We start from the raw sequence: 18,887 nt of genomic DNA, 5'->3' as shown, positions 1-18,887 counted from the left end.
TAAAGAATAAAATGACTGAAGAATTGAACAGAGAGCTTCAACAGCAGACTTGACCAAAAAGAAGAGTCAATGAGCTAGAAGACAGATCAATTGAAATTATCCAATCAGAGGAGCAAAAATTAAAAAGGGTGAAGGAATGAAGAAGCCTATGGAACTATGGGACACCATAAAAAGGAACAATGTATGCATCACTGGAGTCCCAAAAGGAGATGAGAGGGAGAAAGGGGTAGAAAGTTTACTTAAAGAAATAATGGCTGAGAACTTCCCAAATCTGGGGAGAGATTTAGACTTCCCAATTCATGAAGCTAATAGGTCAACCCCCAAATCAATCCAAAATGATCTTCTCCAAAACACATAATAAAATTGTTTAAGATCAAAGACAAAGAGAGAATTTCAAAAGCAGCAAGATAAAAAAAATTATCCATACATAGGGACTCCCATAAAGCTATTAGTGGATTTCTCAGCAGAGACCTTTCAGCCAGGAGAGAATGGGATGATATATTTAAAGCGCTGAAAGAAACTGCCAACCAAGAATACTATATTCAGCAAAGCTGTCCTTCAGAAATGAAGGTGAGATAAAGGCTTTCCCTGATAAACAAAAGATGAAGAAATTTATTCCCACTAGACCTGCCCTACAAGAAATGCTGAAAGGAGTTCTTCAAGCTGAAATGAAAGGATGCTAACTTGTAACGTGAAAACACACAACACATTGGTAAAGGTAAGTATATAGTCAGAATATAGTCAGATTCAGAATACTCTAAACTGGGACTTCCCCGGTGGCACAGCGGTTAAGAACCCACCTGCCAATGCAGGGGACATGGGTTTGATCCCTGGTCCGGGAAGATGCCACATGCTGCGGAGCAACTAAGCCCATGCACCACAACTACTGAGCCTGCACTCTAGACTCTGTGAGGCACAACAACTGAAGCCTGTGCACCTAGAGCCCATGCTCTGCAACAAGAGGAGCCACTGCAATGAGAAGCCCACGCACCACAACAAAGAGTAGCCCCCACTCACCACACTAGAGAAAGCCTGTGCTCAGCAAGGAAGACCCATAACAGCCAAAAATAAATAAATTAATTAATTTTAAAAAATAACATAACCCCCCCCAAAGAATAATACTCTAAACTGTAATATGGTGGTTTGTTAACCACTTTCTACAAAAGTTAAAAGATAAAAGTATAAAAAAAACCCAGCTATAGCTACAATAATTTGTTAATGGATACACAATATAAAAAGATGCAAATTGTGGCATCAAAAACATAAAAGGGAAGAGTAAAAGGGTAGAGCTTTTGTATGCGATTGAAGTTAAATTATTACAAGCATAAAATTGACTGTATTTTATAAATAAATAAATAAATAAATAAATAAATAAATAAATAAATAAATAAATAAATATATATATATATATATATATATATATATATATATATGCCCCATGGTAACCACAAAGCAAAAACCACAGCAAATTCACACAAGATAAAGAGAAGGTAATCAAAACATAACACTACAGAAAATCATCAGTTCAAAAAGGAAGGCAGCAAAAGAGAAGAAAGGAATAAGGGAACTACAAAATGGCTAGAAAACAATTAATAAAATGATGTTAGTAAGTTCTTACCTATCAATAATTACTCAAAATGTAAATGGATTGAATTCCTCAATCAAAAGACATAGAGTGGCTGGATGGATTAACAACAACAACAACAAAAACAAGGTCCAAATATATCCTGCCTACTAGAGGCTCACTTCAGCTAAAAGGCACACATAGGCTCAAGTGAAGGGATGGAAAAAGATATTCCATGCAAATGGGAACCAAAAGAGAGAAGGGGTATCTATACTTAATACCGACAAAATAGACTTTAAGCCAAAAATGGTAACAAGGGACAAAAAGGTCATTATATAATAATAAAGGGGTCAATTCATCAAGAAGATATAACAATCATAAATATATATGTACCCAGCATCAGAGCAATTAAATATATTAAGCAAAACTAACAGATCTAAAGGGAGAGATAGACAATAATACAATAATAGTAGGGGAATTCAATACCTCTTTTTCAACAATGGATAGATTGAAAAACAGACAGAAAAACAACAAGGAGATGTTGGACTTGAACAAAACTTTAGACCAAAAGAACCTAACAGACATATATAGAACATTCCATCCAACAGCAGGAGAATATACATTCTTCTCAAGTACACATGGAACATTCTTCAGCTTAGATCATATAAAAGGTCACTAAACAAGTCGTAGGAAATTTAAGACAACTGAAACAGAATTGAGAGCCAAGAAACAAACCCTTGCCTATACAGTCAACTAATATTTGACAAGGGAGTTGAGAATACTAAATGAGGGAAAGGATAGTGTCTTCAATATACAGTGTTGGGAAAACTGGATAACCACATGGAGTAAAATGAAATTGGACTCCTATCTTAGACCACTCACAAAAATTAACTCAAAATGGGCTAAAGACTTAAACATAGAAACAAAACCCATAAAAGTCCTAGGAGAAAACATAGGGGAAAAGTTCCTTGACGTTGGTCTTGGCAACAATTTTTCAGCTATGACACTGAAAGCAACAAAAGCAAAATTAACAAGTGAGACTATGTCAAACTAAAAAGTTTTTGCACAGCAAAAACACCATCAACAAAATGAAAAGGCAACCATCAGAATGGGAGAAGACATTTGCAAATCATATATCTGATAGGGGATTAATATTCAAAATATATGAAGAACTCATACAACTCAAGAGTAATAAAATAAACAACCCAATTAAAAATGGGCAGAGGTTCTGAATAGACATTTTTTTCAAAGAAGACACACAAATGGACAACAGGTACATGAAAACGTGTTTGACATCACTAATAGTCAGGGAAATGCATATCAATACTACAATGAGATGTCACAGTTAAAATGCCTGTCATCAAAAAGACAAGACGTAAGCGTTGGTGAGGATGTGGAGAAAAGGGAAACCTGTGCACTCTTGATGGGAATGTAAATTTGTGCAGCAACTATGGAAAACATGTATGGAGATTTGGCAATAAATAAAAAATAGAACTACCACATCATCCAGCAATCCCACTTCCGGGTATATATCGAAAAGAAATGAAAACTGTATCTTGAGTTTCTGTATAACACTGGAATGATCATGAACTGTATCATGTTCATTCCAGCATTATTCACACTAGTCAAGATATGGAAACAACCTAAGTGTCTGTCAATGGGTGAATGGATAAAGAAGATGTGGTACAAATACACAATGGAATATTATTCAGCCATGAGAAAGAAGGAACTCCTACAATTCGGGACAACCTGGATGAACCTTGAAGGTGTGATGCTCAGTGAAATAATTCAGATACAGAAAGACAAACACTGTATGATCTCACTTTATGTGGAATCTAAAAAAACAGAACTCATACAAACAGAGTAGAGTGGTGGCTACCAGGGGCTGGGGATTTATGGAAATGGGGAGATGTTGGTCAAAGAGTACAGACTTCTAGTTATAGGATGAACCAGTTCTGGGGATCTAATGTACAGCATGATGATTATAGTTAATAATAGCATATTATATACCTGAAAGTTGCTAAGAGAGTAGATCTTAAGTGTTCTTACCACAAAAGATATGGTAATAATTATATGAGGTGATTTAGATATTAGCTCACTATAGTGGTAATCATGTTACAACATATAAGTGTATCAAATCAACAAGTTGTACTCCTTAAACTTACACGTTATATGTCAATCATATCTCAATAAAACTGAAAAAAATATGATGTGTCTTTGGGTAAGTCATTTGTCTTCTCTGAATCTCAGTTTCTTCATCTAGAAAATTTAAAGAGTTATTTTTATTATTATGGACATTTACATAGCACTTGCCAGGCACAGTTTCTACTCACTTTATATATATTAATCCATCTAATCCTTAAAATAACCCTTTGGGGGGTAGACACTATTATTATTCTCATTTTATAGAAGAACTGAGGCATACACAGAGGTTATATATAAATCATCTTAGGATATAGCTTGTGAATAGCAGAACTGGGATCCAACCCTGAGAGTCTAGTGATAACAATTCCTACTCTGCTCACCTTATGAAGCTCCTTCCTTTTTTCACCATTCATCCTTCACTTACTCTTATCCACCTCAGAGGGCTGTTGTGATATTAAGTGTGTCATTTTATGTAAAGCACTCCAACTGTGCATGGTGTGTACTAGCTGCTCTGAAAGGGTTTGCTTTTATCATTCGGGTTGTTGCTGGGGTGAACCCAGTGCCAGCCCTGTGGCTAGCCGAGTCAGGGTGGCCCCTGAGGATGCCAGTTCCAATCTTGAGAGTACAACACAGTCCCTGGGGCAATAAGCAAGGCCAAGACCTAGGCCCTGAGGAGGGTCCAGGCAGAAGTGGTCAGTGTGCTGTGGACCTAGAGAGGAATATCATTGAGTCATCAGGAATCAAATGAAGGCTTCTCAGAGTAGGTAGATGATATGTCAGATAAAAACAATACCAGCAAACCCTCACCTGGAGCTTAGTATGCGCCAGGCCCCTTGCGTGCTTTATACATGTTAATACATTTATTCCTCACAGACGGTATCATCACCATCCCCATTTTACAGGTGAGGAAACTGAGGCATAGAGGGGTTAGGAAACTTGCCTAGGTCACAGAGCCCATGCAAGCGCACAGAGAAACTTCATTGGTTCATACACCCACCACCATCACAATTCTGCCAAATCTGTGCACTGCTTGTATTAATATTTACTTAATATTTAAATTAACTCACTTTTGACTAAATAAATGTAAAACAAAAGTTATCTCACTACAGTCTTTGGAAAACCAGTATGGTTAGAGAATGTATACCACGAAAATAAACTATTATTAAATCCTCTCTAGATTCAACTACCTAACAGCTTTGAATTTAAGACCTATTCTGTTAAAGGAGAGATTAGTAAGTCTTGAGAAGAATTAAAGATATACTAACACCAAACTGGGACTTTCTCATTGGTGTAATCAGAAGAATTTAAAGAGAAGTAAAAAGGGAATAACATTCTCACCATGTGATAGAAACTGATTTAGGGACTATCTCTGCATCCCCTGAAATCTCACTTAGGGAAACTGTGACAATAGGTAAGAGCACAGACTAAGAAGACAGATTTCCCCACTTCAGAGCTTACTGGGTTATCCTGTCCTGGGCACATAATTCCTCTAAACCTCTGTTTCGTCACTGGTAAAATGGTAGCTATAGAGCTCTTGATTATAAATGAAAGAACGAAGGTAAAGCACAAAATCTAATACATAGTAAACGCTTAATAAACATAAGCCACCACCATCATCATCATTATTAAGCTTTGCACATAAGTCTCTGGACTTTTAAAAATGCTTTTAAGGTTTTAGTTAGATAACGATAATAATCATTATAGTAAACACATAGCAATTACTACATATTAAGTTCAGCTCTGGGTTTTCTATGTATACCCAACCATATTTTACATATATGGTTGGGTATATATATAAACATTTGCACACATGTTAAGAACTATTATTATCCCTATTTAAACTATTATGATAACTTATTCTTATCCCTAGGTTCCCATAAATGAGGTTTTTGCCCTAACGGACGCAAAATCGACCCATGGGACATTCCTGGGGGCCTCCATCGTCCCCTTTCTTGGGGCAGATCCCTGAACTCAGGCCGCTACACACCCGGGGCTAACACGGGAGGCCACACGTCTTCCTACTTGCCCGGCCTCGCACCGCCTCTGACTCTGCGCCCCTCCAGGCTCGCCCCGCCCCGTGTGGGGGCGGGGCTCCTCTTCTGCTGGCGCGCTGACGTCACGGGTCCCGCGCCTTCAGCCCCTGTTCGCGCCTGCGCCGCGGGTGGTTGGTCGTCCCTGTGACCGGCTTGGCTTTTGGAGCTGCCGTCGCCATGTTGTCGGTCGCCGTTCGCTCGGGCCCGTTTGCGCCCGTCCTGTCGGCCACGTCCCGCGGCGTGGCGGGCGCGCTGCGTCCCCTGGTGCAGGCCGCGGTGCCCGCCACTTCGGAGTCGCCAGTACTGGATGTGAAGCGGTCCTTTTTGTGCCGGGAGTCGCTGAGTGGCCAGGCCGCGGCCCGGCCTTTGGTCGCCTCCGTGGGCCTCAGTGGTGAGCCTGGCTGAGGGGAACGACCGGGGGTTGAGGGGTCTCTCTTTTCTTGCTCCCTCCGGCCCTGGACCCAGGGAGCAGCCGAGAAGGGCGGGGGGGGGGTCTGCCGGAAGATGGAGCGGAGCCCTGTTTGTGGATGGGGTTGTCTGCCGGGCTGGGTCGACCTTGGGCAGGCCTCTGTACCTCCCCGGGCCTCGGTGTCCTCACCTGTGCGGGGGCGCTGCTCCGTTGGGCGGTCTCAGGTGACCTCCATCTCTGACATTCTGGGCTTCTGTGGTTGTGTATAGGCTTCCCAACCACAGGCTAAATTTTCTACTTCGTCGGTTAAGTTCAAGAACTATGGAGTTCGACTGCTTCTAGCAAAGTCTGACAAGAGATTTTGCTGCTTACAGGTCGTTTGCCTTTGGGCAAATTCCTAAACGTGTTCCCTCACCAGTGAAATGGATTAATGATTATACCAATTTCGTAGGTTATATCGTAAGGTTCAGATGGAAAAATTATACGTTAAGCCATTAACACATTCTGGGGGCACTTTATAAATTCTCAAAAAATAGGAATTGCTTTTAATATTTGAAAAGTTGTCCCGCTCGCTACCTCCCATCCTTTAGTGTCCTTCCCTGTCACCACCGCAGATCCGAAGAAAAAGAAGCCGCAAGGTTGTTTATAGTGTAGACTACACTGCAGAGTATCAGCAGTGTTTTCAGGCACTGGACCAAAGGGTTTTCACACCATAATGAATTTCATCCTCAAGAAAAGCAACCGGCAGAGGTTGATGATACTCCCATTTGACAGATGAGAAAACAGACTACAAGAGGTGAAGTGACTTGCACAAGGATACACGTTGTGTACGTGATAGTGTGTGGATTTGAAAGACTGATTTAGCCATAAGCTCTCACCAGGAGTGTGTTTTACACCCTCTGTCAGCAGAGCCTAGTTTATCTTTGGTGCCTTGTTTTCTGTTTTCCTTTTTATGCTCTGTTTGGAGATCCTGAATTGGCAACTTGTGAGCCAGGTGCCTGAGGTCTGCCCAACTTGCATAGTTTTAAAAAAACAGACTATTTCTGGCGTCTTTGGAAATGTTGAAAGTTGGCAGCACTGGGCTCTAGTTCCATGTCTAGTGTGCTGTGCATTGGCTGCACCCTTAGTCGGAGCAAGTGCTTTTCCAGTTCATCACAGCCCTCATCAGGTCTACTTGATTCATTGTGCTACCTGCCTGGCCTCATTGACAGTTGTGTTGGTGACCTTTGCCCTACACCAAGTTGCCCCCACCCTCTTTATTCTGCCTTCATTCACCGTTTTCTCTTTACTTTAAATGGTCCTCCCACTCAGTTTTCCACATTTCCAAGTCTTACCCATCCTTTCAGTCTCAACTCAGGATCAGGTCAATAAAATTTTACATTTGCTGATTCCTTTACGTTTTATAGCACATAACACTTTCCACTCTGTATTGCATTTATTGGTGATTCCTCTGACCTTGAGCTTCAATGTGTAGAGAATATCTCCTTTATTTTTCTATCTTCCACAACCTCAGGTTTTACATATAGTTGGTGCAGAGTATTTGTGAATGAATAAAGTGGCAATTTTTTTTAGCAGGCACCAGTGGGTTTTAGAGAAATTGCCCAAGCCAGTTCTTTGGACCTTGAGGTGAGAAACACTAAGGGAGGAGAAAATTTCAGTAACAAAGGTGAAAAGTATCTTGGAATTTGTCAAGTAGCTAAAGAGTTTCTTCTAAAAATCAGGGGCTTACCTGACTTCTCCAAGAAGTGGTAAAGTAGAAACATAAGGCAAACCTCTTTTCTGTAATCATGCCTTCAACTTGAAGCTTAAATTCATATTAAAATCTCCTGTATAGACGGTTTGTGGAAAGATGGTTAGTAGAGGATGTGGGAAGGGGTGGTTGGGTCAGGAGAAGATCCCTGAGTTGGGACACATTAGAGCTCACCTTAAACAAAACAAAACAAACCAAAAAACCCTGTTTTGTTATAATGCCTTAAGTTTTCTCCATTTCTAGATGATGTTTCTATAAGTATCTGATTTTATTTTAGTTTAGAGCTAAATCTAGCTAGCATTTTTGCTACTAAAAGTCACACCTAATACAATTCGTATAAATTATTTAGAGAATGATTTTTGCAATATGGCAGTTTATGTTCTTGCTGGTGCTCAGTATAAACTGTAACCTACTAGATAGAATGGGAGTAGACAGCTGGATTTCTTTTGCCACCAAATCTCTGGATGATAGTGACAAAGCCATTCTATTTAGTGTCTCTGTACATTTCCTTGTGTGGAAGGGTTGTAAATAGGGCTTTTAACGTAGAAGTATGAACTTTGGTTTCTTCATCTTTTAAGTATGATACACATCTTTCCTGTGTAATCCCAGACAGTGCTAAGGGAAAGTAATTCATACTTAAGTAGGGTAGTATGTGATATGTCACTTTGCCATAGTTGTGAATCTCAAGTAGTCACTACTTGTGTCCTGGTCCCCTACAGAAAATGTTGAGTGAGTTAGAAAAGTATATAGAGTGCTTTTGATAGGTTTCACCATTGTCTGTGAATACTTACCGCTTCCATAAAATTACTGACCTTGAGAACCATGTGAAATGTATTATTGTAATGTTTGACTGCTCAAGGAAGTATGTTAGGATGAGACAGCCTACTAGGTCAAGTAGAATTGCAACTTATATGAAAATGCATTTTAAAAGTGCATATTTCTTTTGGAAACATTTTCTAAAAGTAAGGAACTTTTAGTGTCCCCTTTTCTAAAAAGGAAACCTGTAGCAGATTTCCTTAAATGAGTATAGAGTTTACAAAGAGATTTACTTCCTGAAACATACTTAAAAGTGATACTGTAAGTTAAATTTTTGTCAAACATTTAAAAACGGTATGGGACAGAAGGACATACCTGTTTTTTCAAAAAATAAACTGCTTGCATCCAGAATACTGCATAAACAGTAATTATTTGCTTATTTAATATTCATTTGATGTAAACATCTGGCCTTTTTATGGCCTGCAGTGGTAGTGTCCCAGTTGAGAGATCCTCAGCAGTAAAAAAAAGAAAGATAATGCCCCTACTCTTATAGATGTTATTGCCCTTCACTGAAGAGCCAGATACATGAAAAATTTGCTCTTTTTTTTTTATATTAAATTGAAATAATTGGTTCTTTTGGAGATTTCATTTGATTTTGATAGCTACGTATCCTGATAAGGATATCCTTTTCTGCCCATTGGTGGTTTTACTTGAATTTATACCCCAAAATCTAGAATAGAAATCTCTCAGTTTTCTGCAACTAAAGTTATGCTGTTTACAGAATGTTTATTATCTTATAATTAGTGTTTTATGAATTTTTAGCAGTTCTTTCAGAGAGCAGGTAGATAGGAAAATAAAGTTAGACATTTGGTTTAATAAGATGATCACACATCAATTTAATGAGTGGACTAGATGAGTTTTAGGGTCTCTTCTAATCCAGAAAATATGGGTGATATTTATGTCTTAGATTGAATTTTGGGGGACTTAAAATGTTGCTGTTTACAGTGCTATTTAACTTTTTTTAACTTGATACACTGAATTGTTATGAATTCTGAATCGCTGTGTTCAGTCAGGAGGAACTCAATTATACCTGTTATCTAATGATTTCATACCAATATGATTGGTAGTGGTTGACTTCATTTTGTTTTCAGTATTTTATATGCTGGCATTGCCAACTTGACCATTTCTGAGACCAGTGAGTGCCAGCCATATTTCACATTTTTATAATTTGAGTTTTGCTTGTGAATCCATAAAGGTCCATTTCCTGATGTATGCCCCTTTCAGAGTCCTTATCTAATTGTGTTTTTTAACCTTCTGTTTATGTTGCAGTCCCTGCTTCTGTTCGTTATTCCCATACGGACATCAAAGTGCCTGACTTCTCTGACTATCGTCGTGCTGAAGTGTTAGATAGTACAAAGTCTTCAAAAGAGAGCAGTGAGGCTAGAAGAGGTTTCTCCTATTTGATAACTGCAACAACTACTGTGGGTGTTGCGTATGCTGCCAAGAATGTCATCTCTCAGTTTGTTTCCAGCATGAGTGCTTCTGCTGATGTGTTGGCCATGTCGAAAATCGAAATCAAGTTATCCGATATTCCAGAGGGCAAGAACATGGCTTTCAAATGGAGAGGCAAACCCCTGTTTGTGCGCCATAGAACCAAGAAGGAAATTGACCAGGAATCTGCAGTTGAAGTGTCCCAGTTGAGGGACCCACAGCATGATTTAGAACGAGTAAAGAAACCTGAGTGGGTTATCTTGATAGGTGTTTGCACTCATCTTGGTTGTGTACCCATTGCAAATGCAGGAGATTTTGGTGGTTATTACTGCCCTTGCCATGGGTCACACTATGATGCATCTGGCAGGATCAGGAAGGGGCCTGCACCTCTCAACCTAGAAGTTCCCTCATATGAGTTCACCAGTGATGATATAGTGATTGTTGGCTAGAGACCAGGACTCAAGTCATAGGCTTCTTTCAGTCTTCGTGTCACCTCAGAAGAGTTATTTGAAAACAAGCCTTCTGTACTTCGAATTAGTTGGTTTGAAATAGTTAAGAATTGCTAATGATGTGTTTGCAAACGTGAAGTAAATTGAATTTAATGTTGAATACTTTCAAGCATTCACCTAATAAAGCCACTGTTAAACATGGTTATGCTCAAAGACTTCAAAGGTGCAGTGTCTTTGGTAGTTAATTCTAATTAAAAATTACCGGTGTACAAGATATTTGTGAAATCTGTAATTGACTTTCTTGTTTATTTATCTTCTTTGTGTCAGAGACAGAGATTCTACAGAGCTCATGGTTAGGATGAGGTAGAATTAGCTGGTTGTCTCCAAGACCTGGGAGATGTTTTTTGGCATTGGCAGAAACAATAGTATCCAAGTTTCCTTTATTTTGCACACCTGGCTATGTGTGTGGGATACCCCTCCACTCCCCCCTTTATGACGGGCCACGAAATTTTATTCATCATTTATGGGAGTAACTTAGTAATTAGAATTCTTCAGTTTTAAGAGGCAGTGGCATGGGATATTATCTGAGAGAAGCTTTCCAAAAGCGGAGTGCTCCTCTGTTATTTCCTTCATCTGGTGTGGGTATTCATGTCTCCCAAAGCTCCTGCATCCATCCTATCAAGAGGAAGAAAGGGGGTAGTGCATCTGAGATTTAATACTATCTTTGTGTGAAAATGATCCTGCTGGTTTTGTTTCTTTGATGATTACATTTTGAGGTGTTTCTTCCAGTTGGATTTGCAGTCACCACTTTTCACTGTGAAGTGAGGGTGGGCATAGGGAGACATACCAGAATTAACACCCTCTTCTTTCTGCCTCGTGCCTCCAATTACACAGGTGAAACAAGACCAAGGTCTGATATTCTCCCTGGAAACTGGGAGTGGGCTTTACCCTTTGCTGAGAATCACAGCTATCTTGATACATTTGTCTTGTCTTTCCCATTTGGAGGTGCGTTAGTAATGTACTTCCCTGGGTCCACCTTGTGATCACATGTGCATTTGTAAAATAGCAAATGAGATTCAGTGATGAGGTCTTCCAAAGGGAACTGGCCTTCCAGGGTTCTAGTCCTTAAAATCAGTAGCTAAGTGTATCAAAAAAGAAAAATGTCAGAGTTTCCAGGCTTATGAGCAGATACTAATCTTTTCACCATTCTAGAAAGAAAATTAGCAAGTATGATAAATGGGGGCACTTAATAATATTTTGTTCTAGGTCTCCATATAATGACATTTAGGTTCAAGTATTTAGGTATAAATATGAGACAAAAAAATGCCAAACATTGGTAACTTACTACCTTTTGACATGTTCTCTTTTAAATGGAGGGCTTTCTGATCTTTTGTGCATATGTAGATTACCATGGAAATGTTTGTATTCTTTAAAAGTAGTGAAATTGTATCATTATGTCTGAGCAATATATATTTGTAGTATTTGGTGTTAATATTTGCATCATCTCACGTGAAGTTTTTTTTCCCCTGATTTTATCATGAGGCCAAGAGAAGTCGGTATATATTTGTTGGATATTTTGCTTGTTTATCGTTGTGGTGAACATTCTGTTTTTCTAATATTCATGGGGAAAATCATCCTACGCTTTTTTCTCTACTCATGCTACTTTTTAATGGTGCCAGTTGCCCACAACTTACTGTTTAATACTACACCAGTACATCTAGTAAAAGCTGCCGAATTTTGAGGCTGTTTTCTTTTTTAAAATGGCACCAGGAGCTATTCATAACTTCTTCAGGATATACTAATATAGGAACTTTGCTGGCATATATTTTACATTCATAAAATTATTACTTAGAGGAACTTAGTGGGATGATAAAAGTTTCAACTTTTAATTTGAAGGTGAATTAAACCTGGAGTAGAGACCTTGAGGCATTGCATCAGTCCTTAGAACCAGCAAATCTGTGTGACTGTTCTTTTGTCATTCTTATGTCAACAAGTAATTTTGTTTTTTGTACATAATTGAAGCTGCTGAGCTTCCAGTATATCCAGGAGTTAGTTGCTAGTTGTTAGTTTCGTGAGTTGGGGGCATTGTGTAGTGGAAGAAGTACTAGACAAGAATTTAGGATTTTCTGGCTTTGCTATTTCCTAAACATGGAAACATGGGCCTGTCACTTAATCTCCTTAGGACAGTTGTTCTCTTAGAGTCCTTCCAACTAACATTTTATGAGCCCCTTAATCCTACTCCCGTAATAATGGGAATTGGTTTTCTTAGGTAAGCATTTGTTGTGTTTGCAGTATTTGGTTTTATGATAAAGAGGTCCAAACTCAGAGGTAGCATTATTGTAATCAACAGAGCCATCGTTTCATAACAATAGTGTTCAACCAGGGGCAGCACTGCTGCTCTGTGGGGCATTTGTGGCCATCATTTGATAGTCACAATGATTGGAGGGTGCTTTTGGTATTGGGGGTGTTTGTGGGGTGGGGGAACAGGAATGCAATATGTTCAGTTGAGGGAGCACAGGTCCACACAGTGAAAAAAAATTGTGCTGCCAAAAATGTCAACAACACCACTTCTCTGTAGAGAAATAACATTTCCTCCCACCCTGAAATGATACCTCAGTAGTTAATAGTTTCATATTTGAAATGCCAGAACACTACTGCATTAGAGGCTACGTGGCAGTGGAGGACAAAAATAGGAAGCTTGCTGATCCCTAGGTGCATCATAGGTGTTCTGTGCTGGAATTGCTGTATTTGGTGGACTGCTTATGTCTTTCATGATATTTTGACTGATGATAAACTGTTAAATCCAAGTATCCTATTTAGTTTTTAAAAGAAGGCTTTGTTCCACAAGTGCCTGGACAAGTAAAATTACTTGATACTACTTTGCTAAATGGGTAGATAGAGCAGCCCTATGATAGCTTTTTGATTAGTTTGCTGAAACAAAATCCTAGATACTAGGGAGAAATGACTTAAACATGAAGGAAACCTGACCAGTTGGCACCCTGACATGAGATCATTAACATACACTTCTTTATACTGGGAATTGGGACAGTCTTGAGATCCATGCCTTATGCTCTTAAAAGAGTGATCGTAGGAAAGAGTATTTTTTTTAAATGTTTGTTAGAGATAACACCAAATTTACCATGGTCTTAGCATACCTTTGGAAAATCTATCTTTGACTCAGTCTGAGTCCTTATTTGATATCTATGGCTTGGGATCAAAATGTGCAATTAGTACTCTAATTTTTCTAAACAATGGGAACATACTGTTTATCTGAATGTCAGAAATCATTCTTCATTCTCACGGTGCTGAAACTGTCATTTTCTCTATTTTCATGTCATTTGAATATCATTGCATTTTGTATATTAACCCAAAATAAATGTCCATGTTTTTCAGAATGATATCCTCAGCCCACTGTTCTAACACACTCTCATCAGTATTTGCTAATGACTCCCCTAGCTCACTTCTCTGAACTTCATACTCATGTTCAAGTGCTTAGTTGGCATCTGTGCATGGATGTTGCATTAACAGCTAAAACTCAAAATGTCCAAAAGGAAAGCAAGTCCTGTCTTCCTCCAAAGCCATCTGCATAGCAGTTGGCAAGCTTAAAACCTCTAGCCTCTCCTCCCTCCTTTTCCATTACAATTAACACCCAAACCATGCTAATTGTGTCTCCTTAATAAAACATATCGATTACTGTCTCTGCAATCTGTAGCATTCTAAAAATAATGGCAAACTTTTAGAGCACTGACTCCTAGTCACTAGGCTGAGTGTATGTATATGATCTCATTTAAAACTCAAAAAATTGTATCAGGTAGGTAATGTTGCTATTCCTAGATTGTAGAGAAACAGGCACATAGAAGTCCCTTGTCTACAATCATACAGCTGGTAGGTTTTATTTTAACCCAGGGAGTCTTGAGTCCAGAGCCTGTATTTCTGATGACCTTCATATGTATATATATATATATAATTGAAAAAGTCCTCAATTTAAGCACTATACCAGTTCCTTGTCAATTCTTGCCTGGTCTACTGCAGCAAGATTCCAAACAGGTCTTTTCCTCTTTCCTCCAATCCTGTCCTCTAAAAAACCATCCTGCATATAGTTATGGGAAGAGTATGGGCATGGTTCCTGGGTTCCAGTCTTGGCTCTGCTGTTTCCTAGGTGTGTGATCTGACATAAATCACTTAATCTTTTTGTGCTTCCCTTCCTCATCTGAAAAATAATACCCCCTCAGTGTTTCTTTATGGATTAATGCATTAATGTAGGTCAAGAGATGACTTCAAAACTCCTTAACGTGGAACCTCTATTAAGGTCCTACTTGCCTGCATCCCATCAGTAAACCCTTTGCTCCTGTAACACAACTTGCTTGTTGTCACCTGTATTCTCCTTTTGATCTCTTCCCACACTGTCCCCTCTGCCTCGTTCCCCTTCCTTTCCCTTCTGTTAGCTAGGTTGTCCTCTTCCTCTTCTTCAAGACCTAGTGTGGTACCCTGCACCTAATTCACATTGACTTCCAGAAAGTTTTCTCAAAATAACTGGGGCATATCCATTTAGATATTTATATTTTCCTCTATTATAAAGTTCACTTTCCTGGTTTGTCTCCTCACCACCAGACTGAAGGGTGCTGGGACCCATGGCAAGTCCTCAGCCATGGAGTTGAATTCTGAGTGGGGGGGGGGGGGCAGTGAATTTCTAAAAGGCATTATTTTAAAGGAGAAATTTCCAGGGAGTACTTTGTAAGTATCAGCTCTAACATTTTAAAAAATAGAACAACCATGTAACGTTTGTGTATCTTATCTTTCTAGGACTTTAGGTCAGAGGAAGAATGAACTGTAGTACAGGATATTTTGTATTTAAATTTAGACGTTATTCCTAGAAGAAAAAATTGAAAAGAGTAAATAAGGAATTCAACATCTTAAAGAAAACATGGTATTATTTTACTTTATTTCCATTTACTTCATAATGAACATTCTTCAGCCCATGTAAGATTTCAATGTCAAAAGGACTGTCCTTTATTATTTTATTCTCAACACTTTTAAATGCAGTTGACATCATTTCATTACTTATACCATTTCATCTCTCTTTTATTCACTTTCCATCCTGGGATTTAGGAAGGGAACATTTTGCTTAGAGGAAAAATACTATCAAGCAGATGAATTGATGAATTCTTCTTTGAGGTAGGAAGGATTGCAGATTATTTTCTCTTTTTTAATAGCACTACTTATTGGGGTTAAAAATGTCCTAAACATAGTCCTGCGAGGAGTGTGAGGTTAAGATGGTTTCTACTTTAGCTACTTAAAGGAGACCTAAATACAACACAAAAGAAAGACTATTGAAGTGTTTGCTTATGTGAATGCTTATTAAAAAGATTATTATAGATTGGAAATCTCCAACTGGAGCACAAAATTAAAATTAATTTTGTGAACGGCTTCAGCAATATCTTTGTAACAATTCCTCCATAACAATCAACACAAGACTGGTCTGTCAGTGAACTGAAAATCCCAAATTCAATAAACTACACTTGATATTTTTTGTAGCTCTTATCCTAAACTTGAGCCAATTTGACTGCAAAAGCTTACAGTCATCTGGCTTTTGAAATTCTTATCTGAATAGAATATTTGCAAAGGTAAGAAATGAAAGTGTATAAATAATAGGTTTTTCATACAGTTTTAAAAGGGCAAACAAAACTTTGACTCCTTAATTGAAGGGGGGGAAAAAAGCTACTGCATTTCAAGTAATTGTCCAGTCTAAGGTGAATGGCTGAAATCTACTGTTTTCCTTATGTGTGGTAAAATTCCAACTCAGCCTCTTCCTGGATCTGAGGGAATGCATGCTTTCTTAGCTCTCCCCAAAGACACAGTCTCTCCTCTGGCCCAGTTGGCCCTTTGGAAGGACAGAGCATTCTGAGGGCCCCAGCTGATCTCAGGATATGAAAATCAGGTTATGGACCATTTTCCCCTTAGCCAAGGATTATATATTAGATCCTTTTAAATGTAAATCTCAAATGAGATAAAGGGTGTGAAAGGCATATAAACTGTAAAGCATGTACAAAAACTTGAAGCATTATTCAATGGGGTATACCAGTGAGGCCATAGATGACTTTAGAATATGATTAGGTATGTAGAAAGGCAATTTAGGTGGAGGTATGTCCCTATTCAAGACTGTATTTTATCAATTGAAGATTGGTATTAATCCTGCATTCTTCCCTGGAAGTTCAGATTTGCAAGTGAACATGTTTGGGTTTTTTAAAACTATTTATTTATTTATCTATTTATCTATCTATTTATTTATTTATTTATGGCTGCGTTGGGTCTTCGTCGCTGCGCGCGGGCTTTCTCTAGTTGCGGCGAGCCGGGACTACTCTTCGTTGCAGTGCGCGGGCTTCTCATCGCGGTGGCAGCTTCTCTTGTTGCAGAGCCTGGGCTCTAGAGTGCAGGCTCTGTAGTTGTGGTGCCCGGGCTTAGTTGCTCTGCGGCATGTGGGATCTTAGACCAGGGATCGAACCCGTGTCCCTTGCATTGGCAGGCGGATTCTTAATCACTGCGCCACCAGGGAAGTCCCGTGTACGTGGTTTTGATGCTAATAGAGAGCAAAGCTAAACTCATTCACAGTAATGATTCACGTTGTAGGGTGCCCCCCACACACACCCATTTAACATCGACGGATTATTACTAATTGAATCCAAAAGCTGGTTATTTGAAAAGACCAAGAAAATAGATAAAATAAAGAAAAAATGAGACAGAGTAAAAATACATAAGATGAGGAAAAGAGCTGGCCATCATCACTTGATGGAAGAGGTTAATAATAAAATAATGCAACTCTGTTGCAACAAAGTTATAAAGCTCTGGGGATACAGATGATTTACTAACAAAATGTAAAATACCAAAATTTACTCAAGAAGCGGATACCTTGAATACACCAATTAGCATAGATGAAGTTAAGTATAAAAAGTTACCATGACTGGTTGTCTTCATCTGAGTTCTATATGACACTTTAAAGAAAAGGTAATTCTAATGCTGTTTAAAGCAGTCTAGGTCAGAGCTTCTCCAATCTTACTGTGCATATTCATCTGGGGATCTTGTTCATGATGCACATTCTGATTCTGTAGGTCTGGGTTAGGGCCTCAGATTCTGCATTTCTAACAAGTTCCAGGAAATGAGCTTGACATCCAAGTGATGTCCATGCCGCTAGTCCATGAAGCATACTTGGGGTTAGCAAAATTCTGCATCCTGGGGGTGTGGGGTGAGGTGGGAGATGGAAGCCCTACAATTCATTTTATGAATTTATCATAAATTTAGTATTGAAACGTGATATGAAATATACAAAAATAAAATAATACATCAGTCTCATTTACTGAATAAATGGAAATTTCTAAATAAAATACCAGTAACAGAAATCTGGGCTCTCTGCTCCTCCCCTTTGACAGATAGCCACATCATCCCTGAGACATGATGGTAAAGCATGGATTGAATGGATTTGGCTGTATTGGACATCTGGTCATTAGGGTTACTTTTAGCTCTGTCAAAGTGGATATTGTTATTAATGACCCCTTCATTGACATCAAATACTTGGTCCACATGTTCCAGTATAATTTCACCCATGGCAAGTTCAGTAGTACAGTCAAGGCTGAGAATAGGAAGCTTGTCATATAATGGAAAGGCCATCTCCAAGGCTGTAGGCAAGTTATCCCTGAGCTGAATGGTAAGCTCACTAGTATGGTTTTCCGTGTCTCCACCCCCCTAGTGTGTTGGTTGTGGATCTGACCTGCCATCTAGAAAAAGCTGTTAAACATGATGACATCAAGAAGGTGGTGAAGCGGACATCAGAAGGCCCCCTAAAGGGCATCCTGGGCTACACTGACAACCAGGTTGTCTCCTGCAACTTTTGCAGTGAAACCTACTTTTCCACCTTTGACGCTGGGGCTGGAAAATGCCCTCAGTGACCACTTTGTCAAAAGGCCCTCCGTTGTGGAGTCCTTGCCCCAGCTCGATCCCTCAACACACTGAGAATTTCCTGTGCTCAACACAGTTTCCAATCCAGACCCTCTGAAGAAGAGGAGGGGCTTAGGGAGCACTACCTTATCATGTACTATCAATAAAATACACAGTACCCAGCATCGCCCTCCTCCCCCCAAAATCAAACAATGTAGCAAAAGAACAATAAACTTTGACTACATAAGGTTTATTCTAGGAATGTGATGTGATTTGGTATCAACACTCTTTATTAAAGCAACAAAGAAGAAAAAACATATAAAGCTATCAATAGATGTGGGAAAGGCATTTCTAACACCAA

General features: G+C 39.1%; 1 protein-coding gene across 1 annotated transcript; it reads left to right on the top strand.

The window, feature by feature from the left end:
• Window positions 1-5,856: 5,856 nt before the first annotated feature.
• Window positions 5,857-10,852, top strand: LOC133078020 (cytochrome b-c1 complex subunit Rieske, mitochondrial). The gene is made up of 2 exons (XM_061172874.1): window positions 5,857-6,133; window positions 9,987-10,852. Exons 1-2 carry the CDS (start codon window positions 5,920-5,922, stop codon window positions 10,595-10,597), a joined length of 825 nt encoding a protein of 274 aa, XP_061028857.1. The 5' UTR covers window positions 5,857-5,919; the 3' UTR covers window positions 10,598-10,852.
• Window positions 10,853-18,887: the final 8,035 nt, after the last annotated feature.

Source organism: Eubalaena glacialis, chromosome 18, assembly GCF_028564815.1.
Source record: "Eubalaena glacialis isolate mEubGla1 chromosome 18, mEubGla1.1.hap2.+ XY, whole genome shotgun sequence".
Lineage (NCBI taxonomy): Eukaryota > Metazoa > Chordata > Mammalia > Artiodactyla > Balaenidae > Eubalaena > Eubalaena glacialis.
The sequence above is the reverse complement of the archived record's forward strand: the minus strand, read 5'-3'. Positions and strand labels throughout refer to the sequence as shown.